The sequence below is a fragment of the Vulpes vulpes genome, chromosome 16, assembly GCF_048418805.1.
Source record: "Vulpes vulpes isolate BD-2025 chromosome 16, VulVul3, whole genome shotgun sequence".
In the NCBI taxonomy this organism is placed as follows: domain Eukaryota; kingdom Metazoa; phylum Chordata; class Mammalia; order Carnivora; family Canidae; genus Vulpes; species Vulpes vulpes.
This window is the reverse complement of record NC_132795.1, coordinates 41,376,633-41,400,983: the sequence shown is the minus strand read 5'-3', so window position 1 is coordinate 41,400,983 and position 24,351 is coordinate 41,376,633. Positions and strand designations below refer to the sequence as shown.

Genomic DNA, 24,351 nt, shown 5'->3' with positions numbered 1-24,351 from the left:
CACAAGATCTATAAACTACATTTATTGAGTGCTTACTGGGCAGTGGGCACAACAGATACAAAAGAGGTAGGATGGGGACAGGTTAAGAACTTTAAAAATTAAATATACATGTTAATTTACCCACTAATTCTACCAGGAAAATACAAAATTTGTACAACTTACACGTTAATATGAAATTGTGATGCCTGTCAAAAGGATAAGTTATACATACAATGCAAAAAAATTTTTTACATTGTGCTTAACATGAGAATTACCCTAAAATGGGTTGATAAAATGCCTATACAGCATTCTTTCTTATTACATACATATATTTTACCTTAAAGATTGCTTGAAAAGTACAAATCCTTTGATCCCCTTGCTGGGAAATCTGAGGCCAACAACTACATGTGCGGTTTCTCTAAGAAACACCATGGCATCTGCAGTCCATTTCTCCCTTAAAGTCCATCTTATTTTCAGTTTAGCTTACTAGCAAGTTCTCTTAGAACTGTTTATATCTCTTTTGTCTGATCATCTTCTTCAAGTTTCCTGATTTCATTTTTTAAACAATTTATAGTTTCACGACTTGCCTTTAATCTCTCCTTAAGCTCTGCAATTTCAAAGCTTGTTTTTTTCTTTGCAGCTTCTAATTTTTCTCTGGTTTTCACTTCAAGTTCTGCAACTAAGGAAAACATATTTTTATTGAACTATTTCATTTTTCTCACATGTCTAAAGTATGTCAGAGAGTAATAAATATGGCATTCCCTTAGGTCAGTTTCCATGATGAAATGTAAACTTAAGACACATTAAACACAGGGAAGTGGGTAGAAAGTTTAAACTCTTACAAGAGAATCCAAGATGTTTTCTACAACTAAGGTTGAAATTATGGCCATTCACATTTTCTTTCCCAATTAAGATGTTAAGATATAACGTCCTAGTTTTTCTCCCCATACCCATGTTAATTTGGAAATAAGGTGGCATACAATCCAAGAGACACCCAGCCAGTAAGAGCTAACTAAATAGCGCTCTTCAATATATGTACAGGTAAAACTTACATCGAATCACACTGGTAGGGCAGCCCTGGTGGCACAGCGGTTTAGCACCGCCTTCAGCCCAGGGCATGATCCTGAAGTCCTGGGATGGAGTCCCACATCGGGCTCCCTGAATGGAGCCTGCTTTTCTCTGTGTCTCTCTCATGAATGAATTAAAACAAACAAACAAAAAAACTCTTAAAAAAAAAAAAAAGAATCACACCGGTAGAGGATCCCTGGGTGGCTCAGCGGTTGAGCACCTGCCTTTGGCCCAAGGTGTGATCTTAGAGGCCTGGGATGGAGTCCCACATGGGGCTCGCTGCATGGAACGTGCTTCTCCCTCTTCCTGTGTCTGTTTGCCAATCTCTCTCTCTCTCTCTCTCTCTCTCTCTCTCTCTGTGTCTCTCATAAATAAATAAAAATCTTAAAAAAAAAAAAAAAACTTAGTTAAAAAAAGAAAAAAAATCACACCAGTAAAACAAACCCTTATCTTTTTAAGAAAAAGATTAGCAATAACCACCTAGGTTTAAATTCCAGCTGTAGGGATCCCTGGGTGGCGCAGCGGTTTGGCACCTGCCTTTGGCCCAGGGCACGATCCTGGAGACCCGGGATCGAATCCCACGTCAGGCTCCCGGTGCATGGAGCCTGCTTCTCCCTCTGCCTGTGTCTCTGCCTCTCTCTCTCTCTCTGTGTGTGACTATCATAAATAAATAAAAATTAAAAAAAAAAAAAAATTCCAGCTGTACCATTTACTAGCTGTGCCACTGTTGTTATTTCTATGCCCACTTCCCATTATAATGATGCATATTATAATGAGACCATAATGAACACCTCATATTATGTGAAAAATATTTTTTAAAAATTTTAACTTCTGGTTTTATTTAAAACCTCCCAACATAGGCCTACAGTACACCTCTCTGAAGTTTTATCTGATTTTTTTTTTTAAGATTTTATTTATTTGCCAGAGAGAGTAAGCCAAAGAGCACAAGACAAGGAGCGGGGGTGTGGGAGGGGGGGTGACGGGGGAGAAGTAGACTCCCCACTGAGCAAGGGAGCTGGATGTGGGCTCCTGCAGAGCTCAATCCCAGTATCCTGGGATCATGACCCGAGCCAAAGGTAAATGTTTAGCCAAATGACCACCAAGGTGCACCTAACTTCTAGTTTTAATTGTCTCATTTAGTTTATTTTGCAACCTATTTCTTTCCCCAAAACTAGTCTTAATGGTTTTGCAGAAATTCTGGGAGATAATGTGCCCTTAGTTTAGTTTTTCTACTTTCTTGGTGTTTGTGGAATGATTCTACTGGTATTAATGACCAGCTAGCATCTTAGGAAAGCAGACCTGTAAACTTTTATGTAAGAAGTTCATATGTAAAACTTTATTCAAAAATTTTAAACGAATTAATGTATATAAAGTATCTAGAATACGGTCAGGCACATAAAAAGCCATCCTAACTACCATTATGGTAGAGGAACACTAAATGATATTTAACTTTCTAAGCCTGTTATATAACAAATTACTAAAGACAATATCATTCCTGCAAAATAGAATACACCTATTTAAATACCCCACTTGGACAGTGCAGCATTTTGTTTTACAAAGAAAAATGCCTACTTTTGTCTAGCATTTCCATCTTGTGGACGTTTCAGGTAACTGCTGCTGCTATTAAAGCACAGTTGTATTTTTTTTTTTTTTTTTAAAGATTTTATATTTTCAAGAAAGACAGAGAGAGAGGCAGACACACAGGCAGGGGAAGAAGCAGGCTCCTCACAGGGATCAAGTCCGATGTGAGACTCAATCCTGGGGCTCCAACCACACCCTGAGCCAAAGGCAGCCGCTCAACCAGAGCCACCCACGCGTCCCACGGTTGTACTTTTGATAAAATGAACACTAACTCGAAGCAGCATGGTTTGGTGGGGGAGAAAAACCCTTTGAAATCAAAAACACTTTAGTTCAAATACAACCTTGGCCCCTTATTAGCTAACGCTGATATCTCCTAAGTCTCCCTCAATCTGGTTTCTATTTAGTACAGTTAAAACTGTATTTCTCAGAGGCTGAGGATTAAGTAATAAATGTAAAGCATCTAGCACATTAAAAACATGCAATATTTATACAGCTGGTGACTTTCTTTTTACGATACATTTTAAAATACAATAATGCAATTTTATATTGTCAAAATGATCCTTATTTTTCTTTGTGATTTCTTTCACTGCTTTTAACTTTGAAATTGCTTTTGAAACAGAAATTAAAGGCTCAAAAATTAAAAGACTGAAAAGTGTAGATAATGAAAAAAATGTCTCCTTTCACTCCTGCCCCACCCACCCACCAGTGTTTCTTCCTGGAGACAATCAGTTTTAGATATATTTGGTATCTTTCCAGAAATAATTTGTCCACAGACCAGCACACATCTAAGTGTGATTTCTTCTCGCCCCCAAAACAAGTGGTATCACACTATCGACAAACTGCACTGCATCTTGCTTATGTCTAAAAGCCTATTCTGTATCTACCATACAGCTGTCTCATTCTTTTAATGGCTACAGATGATCTCACTTAATGGATATTAATCTGTCCCCTTTGATGTACATTGAGTATTTCCATTTTTTTCTTTTACAAACAATGCTATATGTGTGTGCTGTGCAAAATTATTTCAGTATACTTGCGGGAAAATCAGCACATTAGTAGGATAAACTCCTGCAAGTACAACTGTTGGGTCGAAGGATATATGTATTTGTAACTTTGAAGGAATGGCAGATGACTCTTAAAGGTTCTATTAATTTACAATCCCACTGGCATTGTATGTCTGTTTCCCTACTGCATCAACTCCTTGGTCTCAGTTACCCAAAAAGGTTAAAAATGGTATTTCAGAGTAATTTGCATTCTATTTTTACTACTGAGGCTGACCAATCTTTTTATGTTTAGAAGAGACATTTCTCCCTTTTTATGGATTGTCTGTCTTTCCTTTGCTATTTTTTCTATCACATTGACTTTTTAAAAAATTGAGGTAGAACCGACATATTAGGTTCAGGTGTACAACATAATGATTCCACATTTGTATATACTGCAAAATGATCATCACAGTAAGTCTAGTTAACACTATCACCACAGTTACAAATTTTTTTTTCTGGTGATGAGAACTTTTAAGATCTCTTAGCAACTTTCCAATATGCGATACAGTATTGCTAACTAGTTACATCCCCATGACTTATTTATTTTATAACTGGAAGTTTGTGCCTTTTGACCCCTTTCAGCCATTTCATCAACCTCCCACCCTCACCTCTGACAATCACCAATCTGGTCTCTATGAGCTTGTTTTAAGATTTATTTATTTTTAGATAAAGAGTGTGAATGCCTGTGTGAATAGGGGGAGAGGATGAGAGAGGAGCAGACTCCCTGCTGAGTGTGAAGCCCAATGTGGTACTTGATCTCAACTCTGAGATCATGACCTGAGCCAAAAACTAAGAGTCAGATGCGCTTAACTGACCGAGCTGCCTAGGCACTGTGGGTTTTTTTTTTTTTTTTTTAATATTTCATATGGAAGTAAGATCATTTGGCATTTGTCTTTCTCTGACTTACTTCACTTAGCATAATGCCCTCAAGGTCCATCCATGTTGTCACAAATGTTAAGATTTCCTTCTTTTTTACGGCTGAATAATATTCCGTTGCGTATACACCCCATTTTCTTTATTCGTTCATCAATAACACTTAGGTTGTTTTCATATTGGGCTATTGTAAATAATGCTGCAATTAAAATGGGGGACTCTATTAGCACCTCAATTTTCAATTAATATTTGTTTTCTTCAGAGAAATATCCAGAAGTGGCATTACTGAATCATATGGTAGTTCTGTTTTTAATTTTTTGAAATTTTCGAATTTCCATGCTGTTTTCCATAGTGGCTGCACCAATTTATATTCCTACCAACAGTGCATCAGGGTTTCCTTTTCTCTACATCCTTGCCAACACTTATTTCTTGTCCCTTAGATAATAGCCATTTTCTAGGTGTGAGGTCATATCTCATTCTAATTTTAAGTTGCATTTCTCTGAAGATTAGTGATACTGAGCACCTTTTCATGTACCTGTTGGCCATCTGTAGGTCTTCTTTGGAAAATGATCTCATTTTTAAACTTGCTCATTTTTAAACTGGATTATTTGCTTCTTTTTTGCTATTGAGTTGTGGAGTTCTTTGTTTTGGATATTAACCCCTTATCAGATATATAATCTATAACTATGTTTTTTTCCCATTATGTTGCCTTTTCATTTTGGTGGTGCTTTCCTTTGCTGTGCAGAAACTTTTTAGTTATCGGCATTTCTTACTGATGTGTAGGAGCTCTTTATACCTTAAAGAAACTAGTCATTTGTGATAGGAGTACGATATTTTTTCGTGGCTTGTCTGCCTTTAGACTTTGTTTAGAGCGTTTTACTATGCAAAAATTTTTATTCCTTTGCTCCCTCTCTCTCCATATCAATTAACAAACACATACTGAGTGAAAGGCACTTTGCCAGATGCTAGGGTGAGGTAGGAGAGAGACAAGAAAAAAAATATGTATTACTATAGAAACCCCTAAGAAGGATGTTTTAAATTATTCACAAAGTATATGTACTTTCAGAAAGGTAAAAGACAGGGGATCCCTGGGTGGCTCAGCGGCTTAGCGCCTGCCTTTGGCCCAGGGCGCGATCCTAGAGTCCCGGGATCGAGTCCTGCGTTGGGCTCCCGGCATGGAGCCTGCTTCTCCCTCTGCCTGTGTCTCTGCCTCATTCTCTCTCTCTCTCTCTTTCTCTCTCTCTCTATCATAAATAAATAAATAAATCTTAAAAAAAAAGAAAGAAAGGCAAAAGATAGCCTCTCACATTCTCTGAAATACTGTCTTTTATTCCCTAATTACATTTAAAGATAGTTTTTTGTTAATCTTGCTTAACCTGTCACTCAACCATTTTCTGTTTACTAGTCTTTGGTCATAAAGTCTGTGTGAAGAACCTTGCAGAACACAATTACAGTTGACCCTTGAACAACACAGACTTTAGGGGTGCTGACCATTCTCCCTTACCCAACCCGGTGACAGTCAAAACTGTGTATATAACTTAACTTCCCAAACACTTCACTACTAAGAGACTACTGTTGACGGGAAGCCTTACTGACAAAGAATCAACTAACACATATTTTGAATATTATATATATTTAGTCTGTATAATAAAGTAAGCTAGAAAAAAATGTTAAAGGAAGAGAAAATACATTTACAGTACTATACTGTATATTTTTTAACTCTTAAAAAATTTACTTTTATATATCCTTAGAAAAACAATAATAGTCACTAATCATAATCTTTTCACCATTATAGAATACATCATTTTTTAGGATTAATTATGAATTCATGGCACTTACATTCTGTTTCATGCTTATAGGCTCCTAATGTTAGCTGGCGAGATGTTGTTAACAATTGTTGCATCATTGCTGTTGGGTCTTGAAATATCTAATAGGATAGAATGAAAAAATAGCCCAATAACTTCAAAGTTCTATAACTTAAAATGCTTTTAAAATTCTCATTATAAAATCTTCTTACCATTTCATCATAGAACTCTGAAACCACTGTCTTTTTTCCCAGCATTGCATTGGTGTCTGACTGAAACAACTTTAATAAATGATAGAGGGTTACCTGTGAAATAAAAACAGATGTCACATCTGTGCAATGGTTTTCATCACCGTGAGACATCATGATTTCTGTAACTGAATTAGAAAGTAGAATTAGTTAACATGTCAAATGCAGAATTATCTTAACTACGACTTACTGTGTGGCAAATCAAATTCTGTACTTCTGTTTTTCTATTAGGTATTATTATCCATCCACATCTACTAAAGCTGAGTGTTTTAAAGAGGGTAGGTACGGATGTTATAAAACATCTCTACAGAAAGACTATGTAGAAAAATAACATGAAATACAGCTATAGAAACTAAGCTAGAAAATCATGAAGATGGGAATTTTTTCACTTCCATAAGTGAAATCAGATTAATTTTGACAGTTATTCTGTGAAGATTAGTTTACAAATTTACAGAGGGAGAAAAGATTTGACACTTTCAAAATAAATAACCAATACTAAAATGCTCAGTGATGCCAAGATATTTTCTCTGGTGGTCTATAACATAATAAACAAAAGTCAGTCAATGTTAATTCACTTTGGTAGAAGCAACAGGTCTTGAAAATACATAAAAACATGTATAACACGAAATCAAAGGAAAAGCTTTGCAGCACAATGCGTGATTACTTGAGCAAAATAAAACTTGGCTAGTAAAACAGTAGAGTTGATGTTGAAGGTGTAGAAACCAATTCAGAGGCCTCAAAGAATTTTCCAAACGGTTAGCTAAAATAATTATAAGGAGCATGTATCCTACGCCATATTTAAAGATAATCTGACAAATTTCTCAAGTAGACAAAAAGGAGGTAAGACCACACAGGTGGATAAAGAGAAATTCACAACATGAAAAGTTAAGGGAGAAAACAGCAGCAGAGGTTGGAGCCAGCAGAGACAGGGAGGCTTCAAGCCCAACGCTGCCAAGTACAGAAGTCAAGAATGCTTTGCGGTGGCTGGGACTGTTAACCTTCCTTTCTCCAATCACTCAAAGACAAGAGAGCATATCCCCCTGTGAAATTTAGACTTTTTTACCCAAACAATCAAGTATGAGGTAAAAATAACGATATTTTCAGGTAGCAATGGCTCTGAAGGTTTATTTCTCAGGCATCCTTTCTAAAGAAATTCCTCCAGTGAAATGAAAAAAGCCTGGAACAATGAAGAAAAAGGATCATCTGTCATCACATGAGGAGATGATGACAGGTACTATTGAAAACTGAAAAATCTGAACACAGAGATTTAAATATATGAGATGCATGGGAGTAACTTCTAGAGAAACTGAAAACAATCACTGTAGTTTTCCTACGGAAGGGGCCAGAGATGGGATAAAGATGTGATGGGTTGAACTGTGTCCCCCTAAAAGATATGCCGAAGCCCTAACCCTCAGTACTAGTAAATGTGACCTTCTTTTGAAACAGATGTAATCAACTTAAGATGGGAGTTCTCAGGTTAGGCCCTAATCCAACATGACGGATGTCCTCATAAGAGACACAGAGACAAGGAGGAAGAGGAGCCAGGTGACAATGAAGGCAAAGATTTTAGTTATGCCACCAATGCCAAGAAACACCTGTGGCTACCAGGAACTAGAAGAGGCAAGAAAGGATCCTTCCCTAGAGGTTCCGGAGAGAGCATGATCAATACCTTGATTTTGGACTTCTAGTGTCCAGAACTGTGAGATACCTGTTGTTTTTAGCCACTCAGCTTATGATGCTTTGTTATGGCAGCCCTAAGAAATTGACACAGGTGACTTCTATTTTTTGTTTTTAAAATCTTTTTTAAAACCATGTGCATATCTTAGTTTTACAATTTAAGAACTTAAAACTATGATAAAACTGTCCTTCCTTGATTTTATTATTCAGACACCTAAAGCCATTCATATAGATAAAGACAATGAAAAATGTAAAGACAGATGTCTCTAATTTTGACAGGTGTTTGAAGATTCTCAGAGCAATGAAAATGCCTATGCTAGCCATGAAAATATTTCTAGGGATAAAAACCCAATTTTAGCTTTTCTTTTTTTTTAAGGAATAACCATTCCTTTTAGAATGGTTTGATATATATAATAGGTTGCTGGGTAACAGAAATAAATCACACATTACTTTTGTCTTTCTTTTATATTTTAAATAAGCCTTCATGACTTAAAGAGCCAACAATTACTAAAGTATAATGGTATCATCATACTAAAAGAATATGACACCAGTTCTTGGGTAATAAAATTTAGGCCTGTGTAGATCTGTATGGAAACGTATTCAATAAATTAATTACTGCAGAAGTACAATAACCATTCTTTCCAAGAGTGGACTTTGAAAATGGTTTCATAATGAAGTTATATGACACAATGACTTCTTTCAGAGGTATATTTTCCAACTGGGAGTAGTGGGTAAGACAGATGAAGGACAGCCAGGTAAGGCTACGCAATCTCACAAAGTTAAAAAGAATTTCTGCCCCAGTAGCGCATTTTTCTTCTCTCTCAACATCTGCTGTATTTCTGTGTTTTCTCCCTAACAGACTATTTTAAGGACAAGAGCAGTATCTCATCCCTGTATCCTTGAATAGTATATTGGTAAATAATGGACATTAATAATTTCTTGCCAGGTAGAATATAATGTCTTTTGAAAGTTTTTTTTTTTTTTTTTTTTTTTTTAAGATTTTGTTTATTTGACAGAATGTGAGAGAGCATAAGCAGGGGCAGCAGCACAGGGAGAGCAAGAAGCAGGCTCCCCACTGAGCAGGGAGCCCAACGTGGGGCTCACTCCCAGGACCCTGAGGATCATGACCTGGGTCGAAGGCAGATACTTAACTGAGTCACCCAGGTGCCCTGTTGAGAGTATTCTAGAAGGACAAAAGGAAGATAGGAGATCTGGAAACCTCATTACATGGAAAATAGTTAAATGATTATAAATGTTATTTAGGAGAAAAAAAAAACAAATGTATGAATAGTTATCAGTAAAAAACTGAATGAAGCTTAACATAAACTAGAGCTTTCTTACCACTTGAACTACCCTAAATATGAATAGGATATTTCACTTAACAAAACTCAATAGTCTCTCTACTGGAGACAGCAAGACCAAATAAGACTCTCACTTTGAATTCCTATGTAGGAAGAGTGTGGCCTCTATCTATTGGTCCTAAATATTACTGTGCACCAGAATCACCCGGGGTGTTGGCCCCAATCCAAACCTACTAAATCAGACTCTCCAGGGGATGGGATCCATAGTTTCAATTTTTAAAAAATTCCGATATCTTTGGTGCAGTCCACTAAGAACTAATTTTCTGAACTACAGGCCCAAGTCACAGCTCCTTTAGAAGCACATACAATTTTCAAAATGCAACCTGATTACTAAAGTGTAAATGTTTGGTGCTAAAGGAATGAACTCAATCTACCAAGATGAAAATTAATGGTGATGACCTGAAACTAGAGTTAAATAACAATAACAATGTGGAAGGAGAGAGCCATAACTGAGTTGTGACCCTATGGGTTTACAAACAGAACAAGTTGAGTGGTTTTAGCCAAAAGAAAGGGTAATGGAAAGAATGTGAGGTCTGAATGCAAATAACTTGGGTTCAAAAACTAGTTCTGCCACAGTTTGTGTTTTTGAGCATATGACTTGATCCCCAAACCTTAGAATCCTCATCTCTAAGATGATAGCATCAATCTCACAAAACTCCTAAGGGATCAAAGTGAAAGTTTTAAGGGACTTTTTACATTACCAAGCAATAATCTAATAAGAGATCAAAAGATGAAAAAAAAATCAGTGGTTATAAATAAAAATTCATGAATAAAATAGAAAGTAAAGCTGCTAGTACTGATAGCAACTTGAAAAAGCAGAAAGACTGTTGCTAGGGTTTTTTTTTTACTATAAAAAGTTGGATACTCTCATTCCAGACAACAAATGGATTAGTCTTATTACTGATAACCAAATAATTATTAATGAATTTTAAGCTTTTTTGCTATAGTAATCACATGATTCCATGGTTTCTTTCTGAGAAATGTCCACATTATGTCCCTTCTTTCCATGCTTGAAAACTGAGTTTCAAGAGGCACTCCCCATAAAAATGAAAAACCTTACTTAACTCATGGCAAGATACATACATCATGCTAAAAGCTTACATAAAGTTTATCTGAATAAAAATGTTAACACAGGGCCAGCCCTGGTGGCGCGGTGGTTTGGCGCCGCCTGAAGCCTGGGGTGTGACCCTGGGGACCCGGGATCAAGTCCCACATCGGGCTCCCTGCATGGAGCCTGCTTCTCCCTCTCCCTGTGTCTCCGCCTCTCTCTCTATGAATAAATAAATAAAATCTTTTTTTTTTTTTAATTTTTTTTAAATTTTTATTTATTTATGATAGTCACACACACAGAGAGAGAGAGAGGCAGAGATACAGGCAGAGGGAGAAGCAGGCTCCATGCACCGGGAGCCCGACGTGGGATTCGATCCCGGGTCTCCAGGATCGCGCCCTGGGCCAAAGGCAGGCGCCAAACCGCTGCGCCACCCAGGGATCCCCCAATAAAATCTTAAAAAAAAAAATGTTAACACATAACAAACTATTCATTAAGTATATAACATTTTCACAATTATAAAAATCTATTTTATGCAAAGATTATCATTACTCACAGGTCTTTCATTAGGATCAATGAAAAATATTTTGATGATTATTTCGAATTCACCCCATCCTGTTTCAGTAATTTCATATGGAGGTTTAGTAACAACTGAAGAGAAAAAAAAACAAAAAAAACAAATTATAAATAAAAAAAAACAAATTATAAATAATTGATACAGTCTTCTACATCTTTTTAAATTTGTTAAATTTTCTATTATGAATCAAAAAACTGTACTGTACCTCTTAAAGGATTGCCATAGCTCTCATGTAATTTAAATTGGATTTTCTTCACATATGCTGACATATCCTACAATACAGAGGAATTAATTAGTTCTGCCATCTACAATAAAAATAGGAGTAAAATACACTGAGTATTGTACCTAATTTTATAAAATATACTTTCCCTCAAATTTTATGGAATCTAATTTTATTTTCTTTTATTTAAACTTTTATGTACAGTTAACATTTCATAGTTTCCGGTGTACAATATAGTAATTCAACAATTCCACACATTACACAGTGCTTGCTATGACAAGTGCACTCCTTAATCCCCACTGGACTCCTAATTTTCTAAAAAACATGAGTTATACCCAGATTTGGTATTTATTTTTTATTTTTTTTAAAGATTTTATTTTATTCATTCATGAGAGACACAGAGTGAGAAAGAGAGAAAGAGAGAAAGAGAGGGGTCGGGGCAGAGGGAGAAGCAGGCTCTGTGCAGGGAGCCTGACGTGGGACTCGATCCCGGGTCGCTAGGATCATAACCTGGCCCAAAGGCGGCGCTAAACCACTAAACCACCAGGGCTGCCCTTGGTCTTTACTTTAAACAAAGGACACCTGAGTTGAATTCTTTCAGAACTCATTTGGGAATATACCCACTCATTCACTTGTTTTGCAAATCCTATTTTTATATATCTCTACAGACAATGCTCTAAATTAATTTTGATTTTCTTTTTAAAATTTATTTGGCAGAGATAAAGGGAGAAAGAGAGAGAGAGAGAACAAGCAGAGGGAGTGGCAGGCAGAGGAAGAAGGAGAAGCAGACTCCCTGCCAAGCAAGGAGCCTGATGGATCCCACCAGGACCCTGGGATCATGATCTGAGCTGAAGGCAGATGCTTAACCAACGAAGCTACCGAGGTGCCCCAAAGATTTTATTTATTTATTTATTTATGTTTGTTTGTTTGTTTATTATTGGGGGGAGGAGCAGAGAGATGGGAAGATTAATTTTTATTTTCTATAAAAACATTTCCAACATACTTTACAGAAATAAGCATATAAATTAAAGCACATCTAAGAACTAAGCAAGTTTATTTTTTTTAATTTTTTAAAATTTATTTATGATAGTCACACAGAGAGAGAGGGGGGGGGCAGAGACATAGGCAGAGGGAGAAGCAGCAGGCTCCATGCACCGGGAGCCCGACGTGGGATTCGATCCTGGATCTCCAGGATCGCGCCCCCGGCCAAAGGCAGGCGCCAAACCACTGCGCCACCCAGGGATCCCGAACTAAGCAAGTTTAAAGAACAAAATTCTATTATACAAAGCTAAGGTCAACTAAACTAAGCAACCTAGAACCATCAGACAGAAAACTCCTCAATTTTATTTTGAAGCACAGGAGCATATTCACTAGTGCTGGCACGCAAAAGGGATTCTCCTAGGAAAAGTGGCTTTTTCAAAAAAATTCATTGTAGAAAAATAAGAACATGCAAAACAGAATCAGTCACACTTGACAGTAGTGTTCATTAATCTTTTTATTTGCTTTCACGACATTTTTTATGTGCTTATTATCCACATTTTTAAAAAACTGAGGTCATATGATGGTATCCTGATACTTGCTTTCATCACTTTATATTATGAACATGTTTTGCAGCAGATTTTCATAAGCACGTTTGAAGACTCTTTGGGAAAACATTCATTATTTTCTACAAATATGAGTGACTACCAATATTGGGTACCTGATGCTACAATGGTAAATAACAGATTTTTATCCTTAGGGTAGGGAGCTGACAAGAAAACCAGCATTTCGATGTTACCTGTGTAGGGAGGGCAATATGTATAAATTTGCAGGAATGGCATCTAATCTAGATCTTTGGAGATCAAGAGAGTAGCTCAAAGGGAAATACACTTAAGCTAAGACCTAAAGAAACACTAAGAATGGAGTAGGTAGGAAGGAATGAATAAAGATATTTAAGAGTGTCCCTTTGGGAAACAGAGAGTAATCTAGTATTGATGGAATGAATGTAGAGTATACGGAAATGATGAGGCAAACACAGCAAAGGATAAGAATACAGACAGAATTAGGAAAGACCACGGCAGACTTTCTAAAATCTTCTTTTAATTAAAGATTATATTTTTAAGTCATCTCTATACCCAACATGGGGCTTGAACTCACAAACCCAGATCAAGAGTCACAAGCTCTACTGACTGCCTGACTGAGACAGGCACCCCTAAAATATGATAGTTTTAACTTTATCCTGAGGGCAACAGGTAGTCACTGAAGGGTTGTTGTTTTAAATAAGACCTTTATCAAGATATTCACATACCACACAATTCCCCCATTTATAATGACTATTCAATGGTTTTTTAGTACATTCAGAATTGTACAGCCATCCCCACAATTTTAGAATATTTTTATCACACAAAAAGAAACCCCACATCCAACAACACTCAATTCTAAGTCTCTCCCTGCCTCATCCACTGGCAACCACTAATCTATTTTCTGTGTCTATGGATTTGCCTATTCTGGACATTTTATAAAAATGGAATCATCCAATATGATTTTGGTCTGGCTTCTTTCACTTACAATAATGTTTCTAAATTTATTCTATGTGGTAGTAGCATATATCAGTACTTTATTTCTTTTACTAATAATATTCCATTGTATGGATGTGCTGTATTTTATTTATCCATTCATCAGCTGAAAGATATTTGGGGTGTTTCCATTTTTTTGGCTATCATGAATAACGCGGCTACAAATATTCATACACAAGTTTTTGTGTGAATTTTCAAGGGTTTTATATTGAGAAATATTCATTCAATGAGTATCTGCTGAATACCTACTATGGACTATGTTCCAGGCATTAGAGATTCAGTAGCAAAACAAAATTACCAGCAGCCAGATTATACAGTGTTTTGTCTTTCACCTCCTCTGATGGTCTTATTAACAAATTGTTCCAGGACACCTGAGTGGCTCAGTGGTTTAGCACCTGCCTTCAGCCCAGGGTGTGATCCTGGAGTCCCAGGATCGAGTCCCGCATCGGGATCCCTGCATGGAGCCTGCTTCTCCCTCTGCCTGTGTCTCTGCCTCTCTCTCCCTCTCTCTCTCTCTCTCTCTGTGTGTGTGTGTGTCTCATGAATAAATAAATAAAATCTTTAAAAAAAAAATTGTTCCTAAAAAGTGTTAACTACTCTTCCTGAAACACCTGATTAAATACTGGGCTAACTTAATACATGATTGGAACATATACTCTGCTTATAGCATGGTTCTTGTTACCATAACTTAAAAGTGACTATAAAATATTACAATTTATCTTCAATCAAAACCAAACTGTGGTTTCAAAAGTTATAGAAGAAAGAAGTGCCTACCTCATTCCTATATGGTTTTACATACACGGTCCACTGATGGGTGTGCCCATCCTCTTCTCTTTTCTTTCCAAAATATCGAGCAACATTACCATAAACTATTGGCTTAACGATAGTAACCCCCTAAAAGAAAAGTAATTTCAACACCAATTAATTTTGTATCATTACCCAAATATACAGAATAAGAGCTCTGAAAACTTGTTTTAAGGAATGGCAGGCAATCTAAATACCTAGCGTTTGCCTATAACATGGATTTCTCTCAAAAAATCAACTGTAGACAATAATCATTTAATATTAACACAAGTAACTAAATACCAGATTAATTACAATGTTCCCACTTTGAAAATGTAAATTTAAATCATGTAAAAAAAATTTTTTTTTTGAAGAAAGGTGAAGTGCTCTTTATTCACAAACTTTAAAGTGAGCCTCCGGAATTAAGACCGCCAATTTTGACTGCCATCACCTGATGGGAACAATGTCCTGATTTACCAGCTTATGGCAGTGTTTTCCAAAGCACAGTACAAATACTAAAGGCTGTCTGGGAAAGGACTTTAGGTAGAATTAGGACAAACATTTTTTTTTATTTATTACATATGTGTTAAGTTCTAAGATGTAGGTACATGTTTCTCATCGCATCTGGTTAAGGGTAGAGGTATTGACTGTTGCCATATTATTATGGAAAGGAGAGACAGGTTTCAAGTGAGGAGAAATGGTTGAATTGTTGCACATGAAACTATGTTCAACAGTAAGAATGTATCTGAAAGTCAAAGAGCAAGATAGACCACATGTGAAAAGAGCTGTGCCAATGCAGTCAACAGTTAATAAGAAGCGAGGAAAAGCAGTGAACAAATGGAAAAGCTGGTTAATTAAAAATCCAATCTCTATTAGCCTCAAGATAGTCCAGAAGAAGGCAAGCAGTTTGTATGAGAATTTAAATAATCTCAGTAAATGTACTCTGACGCCTGCGACAGGTGGGGCATCAGGTTCAACGCCTGAATAAAATGAGCACAAGAAGCACTGGCGTGGGGCGCAGATTACAGATGCTGCAGCTGTTACTGTATTGCTAAAACTTGCAGATTTCCTCAGTGATGCAAAGGGGTTCATCTGTCAATAGACTTTCTAGCTGAAGGAAATTTCTCTAAATTGAACAGCCAAATCCCAGCAAAGGAAATTTGTTGAAATTGGAAAAAGATGCCTACAAAACAATCATCAAGAACAATTAGTAAATCCTTAATTTTAAAGCTTTACATGACATGCACTCTTTTGTGGAAACGTGAGGAATCCAAGCCTAATTTTCTCAAATCACTTTGGACTTAACTTTTTGAACCTTACAGGATTACAAGTAGAGAAAGTTTGTTGTTTTTTTTAAAAAATATTTTATTTATTTATGAGAGAGAGAGACAGAGACAGGCAGACAGAGAAGCAGGCTCCATACAGAGAGCCCAATGACATGGGACTGGATCCTGGGTCTCCAGGATCATGCCCTGGGCTGCAGGTGGCACTAAACTGCTGAGCCCCCGGGGGCTGGCCCAAGTAAAGAAAGTTCTAAGTTCTCCAAAGCTAACTTTTTTAAAAGCTTTCAATAGCACTTTCCTATTCATCCAAAGACTTGCCCAAAGCTTGGACAAAAGATATACTTACAAAGTTCCTGGTACTAAATGTTAAATGTTGGTAGTTTCTTAAGTTTTCCAACAATTCCTACTTTGCAGGTGATATTAAAGCACCATGCATGATACAGTTGTATACAGCTGAGAGTACAGAGGTTGGTGCAAACGGGGCTCCCTTCTTTTTTTTTTTTTTTTAAGATTTTATTTATTCATGAGAGAACAGAGAGAGAGAGGCAGAGGAAGAAGCAGGCTCCAGGCAGGGAGCCCGACGTGGGACTCATCCCGGGTATCCAGGATCACACTCCGGGCTGCTAAACCGCTGAGCCACCAGGGGATTCCCCCTCCCTTCTTCTTTTTTTTTTTTTTTCCCGATTGATTGATTGATTCATTCATTCATTCTGATAGACATAGAGAGAGGCAGAGACACGGGCAGAGGGAGAAGAAGGCTCCATGCAGGGAGCCCTACATCGGATGTGGGACTCGATCCCAGGTCTCTAGGATCATGCCCTGGGCTGCAGGCGGTTTGGTGCTAAACTGCTGAGCCACCAGGGGATTCCCCTCCCTTCATTTTAAAGAGAAATTTCCTTTTCTGCAGTAAGTCGAAAATCAGAGAAGGATTGTAAACACAGCTGTTCCATCATGAACCAGATAGTCAGTCTTGCCTTAAAAGCCAGCGTGCCAGGGGATCCCTGGAGGGCTCAGCGGTTTAGCGCCTTCCTTCTCGATCCTGGAGTCCCGAGATCGAGTCCCGCGTGGACTCCCTGCATGGAGCCTGCTTCTCCCTCTGCCAGTGTCTCTGTCCCGCTCCCCTCTCTGTGTGTGTCTCTCATGAATAAATAAATAATTTAAAAAAAAAAGTCTTTAAAAAAAAAAAAAAAGACAACATGCCAGGCAATGTAGGAAAGCGGGAGGGTGGGCAGCCCGGGGGGCTCAGCGGTTTGGCGCCGCCTTCGGCCCAGGTCGTGACCCGGGGTCCTGGGATCGAGTCCCACGTCGGGCTCCCCGCACGGAGCCTGCTTCTCCCTCCGTGTCTCGGCCTCTCCCTCTCTGTCATGCATAAATAAACAAAATCTTAAAGAAAGTGGGAGAGTTAATGTGTCCGTGTGGACCAACTTGCGAAAGAAAAGGAACCGTAGTGACCGTCGTCTCCGAGCCTTGATGCTAGGGCGGCGGCGGCCGTGGGGCCGTGGGGCCGCAGGGCCGCGGGGCCGGGGTTCTGACCCCGCTCCCCGCCCCCCGCCCGCCCTTCAGGCCCCACCTGCACACGCACGGGGTCACCTGGCGAGGCCGCCGCGGGGCCGGGATCAGCAACGTCCACGCCCCCCGTCACGCCATCCGCGGGACGAGGCGAGCGCAGAGCCGGTCAAGTCGTAGCCGAAACGTAACCCAAACCCCACTGACTGCCCATCCCCCCCGCGCAGCCGCTGCCTCGCGCTCCGCCCGGGGGCCGCAGCTCACGCCCCGGCCGAGGAGGCGCGACCGGGACCCCCGCCCCGAGAGCCACGCGGACGGCGGCGCGAGCCGGGCACTGACCTTCACTCTCCCGCCGGAGTCAGGCCCAAATTCGGCCATTCTCTTGAACATATTGTCCTACGGAAGAAGCCGCCGCCGCCGCCAGGGAAACAGACCGGGGCCGGCGGGGTCGCCGCTCCCGTCAGAGGCCACGCTCCTCCCGCGCGGGGCCCAGGCGGCTGGTTCCTGGCGGAGCGAGGGCGCGGCGCCGACGAGCGGCCAAGTCCTGGCGGGAGGCGGGCGGCGGGCGGCGGGAGGCGGGAGGCGGGAGGCGGGAAGCGGGCGGCGGGCGGCGGGAGGCGGCGTCCCGGAAGCGCGTGGAGCTCCGCGCGCTGAGAGCCCCACGGAAGCAGGAGCGCAGGCGGAGCGAGTGCGCAGGCGCAGGGAGCTGGCGGCGCGAGTGCGCAGGCGCAGACCGTGGCCCAGCCGGCGGGGCGTGGCCGGGGTGGGGCGTGGCTGGAGGCGGGAGGGGGCGTGGCGGTGGTCCTGACGCGCCCCCAGGCCCGGGGCCTACAGAGCCACCCAGAGGTTGGCTTTCGGAGCTCGTCGGTGGTCGATTCCGAGGTCAAGTTCGCCCACCCCGCTGGCCCGCCTGCAGCTTTTCGTCGTTTTCAGCCAGCCCTCCGAGCATGAAGCGCCGATTTGTTATTTACCGGCTTCTCTCTTTCCCTGCTCTTTCCCGGAGGCGGTGCCGCAGGCCGCAGAACAGGGCGCCGGGCTCCCTCGCTGCGCCCGCAGGGGTCGGGGCCGCGCTAGGCGCCTGCGCGTCGGCTGCAGCCTGAGATGCCCCGGCGCTCGTCGCTGCGGCCAGGCCCCTGTGGGCTAGGCTCCCCGGCTCTCAAAGCCCGGCTATGACGTCAGCCCTCGCGCCTTTTTTTTTTTTTTTTTTTTTGAAGATTTTATTTATTTATCCATGAGAGACACAGAGAGAGAGAGAGGCAGAGACACAGGCAGAGGGAGAAGCAGGCTCCATGCAGGGAGCCCCATGCGGGACTCGGTCCTGGATCCCGGGTCACGACCTGGGCGAAGGCGGCGCTAAACCGCTGAGCCACCCGAGCTGCCCCCTCCCACTCTTCTAGAGGACGACGTCGCGGGGAACCTCACTCAGAAGACAGACCACCGGGCCTGCTTCGGTTTCCCCAGTGTTTTCCCATCCACTTTCCTGCAGCATTCCCTGTACGTTGCGCTTTTTTCCCATAAGAAGAATGACGTTTAAATCTTTCTCATTAAGAACAGCATGAAGGTTCCTTAAAAAAAAAAAAAAAAAACACCTACTATGCTAGATCTAGCAATTGCACTACTTGGTATTACCCAAAGGATACAAAAATACCGCTGTTTAGAGCAGCGTTAGCAATAGTAACCACGTGAGGGCAGCCCGGGTGGCTCGGAGGTTTAACACCTGCCTTGGGCCCAGGTCGTGACCCAGGTTCCAGGGATCGAGTCCCACATCAGGCTCCCTGCATGGAACCTGCTTCTCTCTCTGCCTGTGTCTCTGCCTCTCTCTCTCTCTCTCTCTCTCTCTCTCTCTCTCTCTGTGTGTGTGTGTGTGTCGCTCATGAATAAAATATTTAAAAACAAAAAAGTAACCAAATGATGGAAAAGAGACCGAATGTCTGTGAACTGATAAGTGGATAAGGAAGATGTGGTACAGTGCACCGCAGTGGCTCAGTCCTTTAAGCCTCTGACTCCTGATTTCGGCTCAGGTCATCATCTCAGCTCAGGACCCACATTGGGCCCCACGCTCAGCAGGGAGTCTGCTTTCAGAGTCTCCCTCTCCCTTCCTCTGCCCCTCCTGCTTGTGCACCTGTTCTCTTTCTCAAATAAATCTTTAAAAAAAAAAAAAGATGTGGTATATATATACACACACAGTGGACTATTACTCAGCCTTAAAAAAAAGAATGAAATCTTGCCATTTGCCACGACTGCGATGGAGCTAGAGTATTATGCCAAGTGAGATAAGTCAGAGAAAGACCAATGCCATATAATTTACTCGTGTGGAATTTAAGAAACAAACCAGATAAGCATGGGGGGTGGGGAGACACAAATCAGGAAACAGACTCTCAACTGCAGAATGAACTAAAGATTATAGGAGGGGAGGTGAGAGCATGGGTTAAACAGGTAATAGGTGTCAAGGAGGGCGCTTGTGATGAGTGCTGGGTACTATATGTATCAGGTATGTGTGTGTATGACGCTTGCATGAGGAATCTCTGAATTCTATCCTTGAAGCTAATATTACACCGTATTAAATAATTTAAAAATCTTTCTTGTTAAAAACCAACAAACCATTTTTGATTGTGCATATCTCTTATTTTTGGGCTATCATTAAAAGTCGTCCTTGAAAAGGTTGTCAACATTTCCTGTCTATTTCCAGATGCTCCTCGGTCTATGACTTTTTTTTTTTTAAAGATTTTATTTATTCATGAGAGACACACACACACAGAGAGAGAGAGAGAGGCAGAGACACAGGCAGAGGGAGAAGCAGGCTCCATGCAGGGAGCCATCCGATGCAGGACTCATCCCAGAACCCCGGGGTCACGCCCTGAGCCAAAGGCAGACCCTCAACTGCTGAGCCCCCCCAGGTGTCCCTATCACCTTCTGAATTTCATGCTCACTGAAGACTCTCTGACCAGAGTTGCTGACTTCTCTATTAGTAAATACATTAATGACTGTCCCTTGACTCATTTAACTCCTTGGCAGGATTTGAATGCTGCTGTCCACTGCCTCCCTTTGAGGTGTCCATTCTCTTGGTTTTTCTTTTGTTTCTTTAGCAGTTGATTTCCAGGTGGTTAGTTCCCATAGTGCCGAACTATGGATTGGAACATGTATCATATTGTATATTAATTATTTGTGAACTCCATGAGGGCAATAACTATTGTACTCACCTTAGTATTCTGAGGCCCTAGTGAACATTTCTTGTGCCTAATAATCAATGTTTGTTGAATAGTAAATAAGTGAAAAATAGACTAGACACGACTTGAGGCTATTTTCCCCAAGGTAGTTGCAACCAATGAGATCTGTTAAAGTACACTTTCCTACAAATTCCTTCACATCACAATATAGGATTTTTTTTTGTCCCCTGTATCTTCTCCTAAATTTCGCCTTTTTCAAATTGTGGCTTTCAGAATGTGATCTCTGGAAGCCAAATTTGCCCTCTATAATTATTTCTCAGCTTTTCCTCTTTCCACTTTTCTCCTGTTTCTTACAGGATTTTTTATTTCTTAGCTTAAAATCTTACCCTAAGTATTTTTGAAGTAAAATAACATTTACTAAAATAAAATTAAGCAAATACATAAAACATATTGGGAACTTTCGTGTAAAGATAATGGATTGAATACATATCTTTGCCTCCTCCCCCAAGGAGGCCTCCTTTAAAACAAGAAAGGCACCTGGGTGGCTCAGCAGTGGAGCATCTGCCTTCAGCTCAGGTCGTGACCCCTGGGGTCCTGGGATCGAATCCCACATCCGGCTCCCTGCATGGAGCCTGCTTCTCCCTCTGCCTGTGTCTCTGCCTCTCTCTGTGTGTTTCTCAGGAATAAATAAATAAATAATATCTTTTTAAAAAATTACCTGTTATTTACCACCGAGGAATAAAACAGAGAAAAACATGGTCTCTGGTTTGTAGAACACCAGGAAGAGTTGAGGAGGGACTACCATACAGAAAATAGGTAGATTAATGAAACATAGGCTTGTTGGGTCCCTGGTCCTCTCTGTCCCTCACTTAACTCTTAAAATGCTGGCAAACAGGCAACAGGGAGAGCTCCTCTGGGGAGTCTGACCAGCCTAAGAGAGGAGATCTAAGGACCCCCAACGAAACTGACTCAAGCCAGCTTGATCATCCTTCAGCAAAGTACACATGGTCAAATCCACATAGGCCCTTAGGACTCCAAATTAAACTTTTAGTTTTCTACTCCTAAATTTAAGTAGATAAGGATTCCCAAATAACTGAGAAATGCCTCTAATATGAAAGATACGATTCAAAAGAAACAAAATGGCAGATTATAGGGAGAATAGGGAAGTAAAGTAGAAGCAAACAAAACTGTTATTATACTCAGATAAAATAAAAAATAGCAAGCGACACAAAACAAAGAAAAAAGGAACATTTAGTGAAGAAAAAAGAGCTGTTGGAAATTTAAAATATGGTGGTAGAAATGAAAAAAAAATCAATTAGGCCAGATAATAAAATCAAAGCAATCTCCCAGAAAATAGAACAAAACACAAATAAATGGAAAAGAGGAAAGAAAGCATAAGAACATCTCTATTAGTTTGCTAGGGCTGCCATAACAAAATGCCACAGGCTTGGTGGCTTGAACAATAGAAATTTATGTTGTTGTGGTTGTGGATGCTAGAAATCCAAGATCAAGCGGTTGTCAGATCTGGCTTTTCCTGAGGCCTTTCTCCTTGGCTTGCTCACTGTGTCCTCACATGGCCTTTTATCTGTGCATAACATCACTGGCCAGGGAGAGAGGCAGAGACCCAGGCAGAGGGAGAAGCGGTCTCCTTGCAGGGAGCCCCATGTGGGACTCAATCCCAGGACCCCGGGGTCATGCCCTGGGCTGAATGCAAGTATTCAATCACTGAACCACCCAGGTCCCCCTCCTTTTCTTATAAAGCACTATTAAGTAGGGGCCCCACCCTTATGACCTCATGTAATTACCTTAATTACCTTTTTAAAGGCCATTTATTTTATTTTTATTTTTTATTTTTTTTAAAGATTTTATTTATTCATTCATGACAGAGAGAGAGAGGCTGAGACACAGGCAGAAGGAGAAGCAGGCTTCACGCGAGCCGATGTGGGACTTGATCCTGGGGCTCCAGGATCATGCCCTGAGCCAAAGGCAGATGCTCAACTGCTGAGCCACCAGGTGTCCCATTAAAGGCCATTTAAAAACAAAACACATTTTATTTATTTATTCATGAGAGACATACACACACACACACAGAGAGAGAGAGAGAGAGAGAGAGGCAGAGACACAGGCAGAGAAGAAGCAGGCTCCATGCAGGGAGCTTGATGTCGGATTCAATCTCAGGACCTAGCATCACACCCCAGTGGGCTAAAGGCAGGCGCTGAACTGCTGAACCACCCAGGCATCCCCTTCACCACCACCCCTTTTTAAAAATATTTTAAAGGCCTTATCATCACATACAGTCATATTGGAGGTTAACGCTTCAACATATGAACTTTAGAGAGACACAATTCATTTCATAACTACATCAGAGGGCCAGTCTAGGAATTCCAAAGAGAATGAAGAAAATGGAAGGAAATAATAAATGATTCAAGGAAGTTTTCTTGTACTTAAGAGTATGAGTTTCTAAGCCGAAAGATCCTACCGAGCACCCAGAACAAAACAGATCCACATCAAGGCACATCATTGCAGACTTCCACAGCACTGGAGATAAAGAGAAGATTATACATACTTCCAGGTTATAAATTCAGAATGGCTTCAGATTGCTCAGTATAGCAACATTGTAATCTCGGGAGCAATGGATTTCCCTAAATTTGGTTCCCAGGTTGTCTGGGTTCAACAGATGACCTTCAAAGTTCTGAAGAGAATTAATTCCAACTTAATATTCCATATCCAGCCAACTATCAAACACGTGTGTAAATAGAACAAAGGCAATTTCAGACATGCTGTCTCAAGAAAAGTACCTCCCATGTACCCTTTCTCAGGAAGATTCTGGAGATGTGATTACCAGAATGAGAGAATAAACCAAGAGGAAATTATGAAATACAGGAAATAAAATAAATATCAAATATGGAGATAAGAAATCCTAAAATGATACTGAAAGAGCAAGCCCAGGATGGTAGCCATGTTTTAGGCACAGACAGACACCAGTCCCAATTAGATTTGGTGGGAAATATTTGCAATGAACTGTTTTAAAAAGATGGAATTGGGGCTCCTGGCTGGCTCAGTCAGAGGAGCATGTGATTCTTGATCTCACGATCATGAGTTTGAGCTCCACATTGGGTGTAGAGATTACTTAAAAATAAACTGACAAAATTTTAGCTGTGTCTGGAGCCTTGAGAGACTATTTAAATACTTAATATTTAATGTTTAAATATTAGACCTAGGGACACCTGGGTGACTCAGTGGTTGAGCATCTGCCTTTGGCTCAGAGCGTGATCCTGGGGTCCTGGGATCGAGTCCCTAATCAGGTTCCCTGCATGGATCCTGCTTCTCCTGTCTCTGCCTCTCTCTCTGCCTCTCTGTGTCTCTCATGAATAAGTAAATAAAATCTTAAAAATATATATATTAGACCTAGAGTTTGGGAGGTAAACTAATGAGATACATAGAAAACTAAGCAAATTTAAGAATCATGCAGTTATTAGCTCTAGGAAAAATACAATTTTCCATTAGAGAAGAAAATAATTATATTTATGGCCATGTAAATACTGAGTATTGGTCTAACAAAAAATATATACTTACA

The 24,351-nt window shown here is 40.4% G+C and overlaps 1 protein-coding gene across 3 annotated transcripts; it reads right to left on the bottom strand.

Annotated features, from left to right (window-relative positions):
• Window positions 1-2: 2 nt before the first annotated feature.
• On the bottom strand, window positions 3-18,273 carry YEATS4 (YEATS domain containing 4). 3 transcript variants are annotated; one of them, XM_072742828.1, is made up of 8 exons: window positions 17,947-18,273; window positions 14,810-14,929; window positions 11,466-11,532; window positions 11,240-11,334; window positions 6,562-6,654; window positions 6,384-6,471; window positions 4,579-4,743; window positions 524-658 (listed from the first exon to the last, which is right to left on the bottom strand). In XM_072742828.1, the coding sequence occupies exons 1-7, from the start codon at window positions 17,995-17,997 to the stop codon at window positions 4,598-4,600; spliced, it is 660 nt and encodes a 219-aa protein (XP_072598929.1). In that variant the 5' UTR covers window positions 17,998-18,273; the 3' UTR covers window positions 524-658; window positions 4,579-4,597. The 3 variants fall into 3 exon arrangements, with proteins under 3 accessions (XP_025857527.1, XP_072598930.1, XP_072598929.1); XM_026001742.2 differs by lacking the exon at window positions 4,579-4,743 and having other exon boundaries at window positions 3-658; window positions 17,947-18,271; XM_072742829.1 differs by lacking the exons at window positions 4,579-4,743; window positions 14,810-14,929 and having other exon boundaries at window positions 3-658; window positions 17,947-18,246.
• Window positions 18,274-24,351: the final 6,078 nt, after the last annotated feature.

What these genes read in the sequence shown, in the direction of transcription:
- YEATS4 (XM_026001742.2), bottom strand. Translation starts at nt 17,997, where the DNA reads ATGTTCAAGAGAATGGCCGAATTTGGGCCTGACTCCGGCGGGAGAGTG. An exon ending in ACTCCGGCGGGAGAGTGAAG is followed by an intron (nt 14,930 to 17,946) that starts GTCAGTGCCCGG and finishes CTTTTCTTTTAG; the next exon opens with GGGGTTACTATCGTTAAGCC. An exon ending in CTATGGCAATCCTTTAAGAG is followed by an intron (nt 11,335 to 11,465) that starts GTACAGTACAGT and finishes TTTTCTCTTCAG; the next exon opens with TTGTTACTAAACCTCCATAT.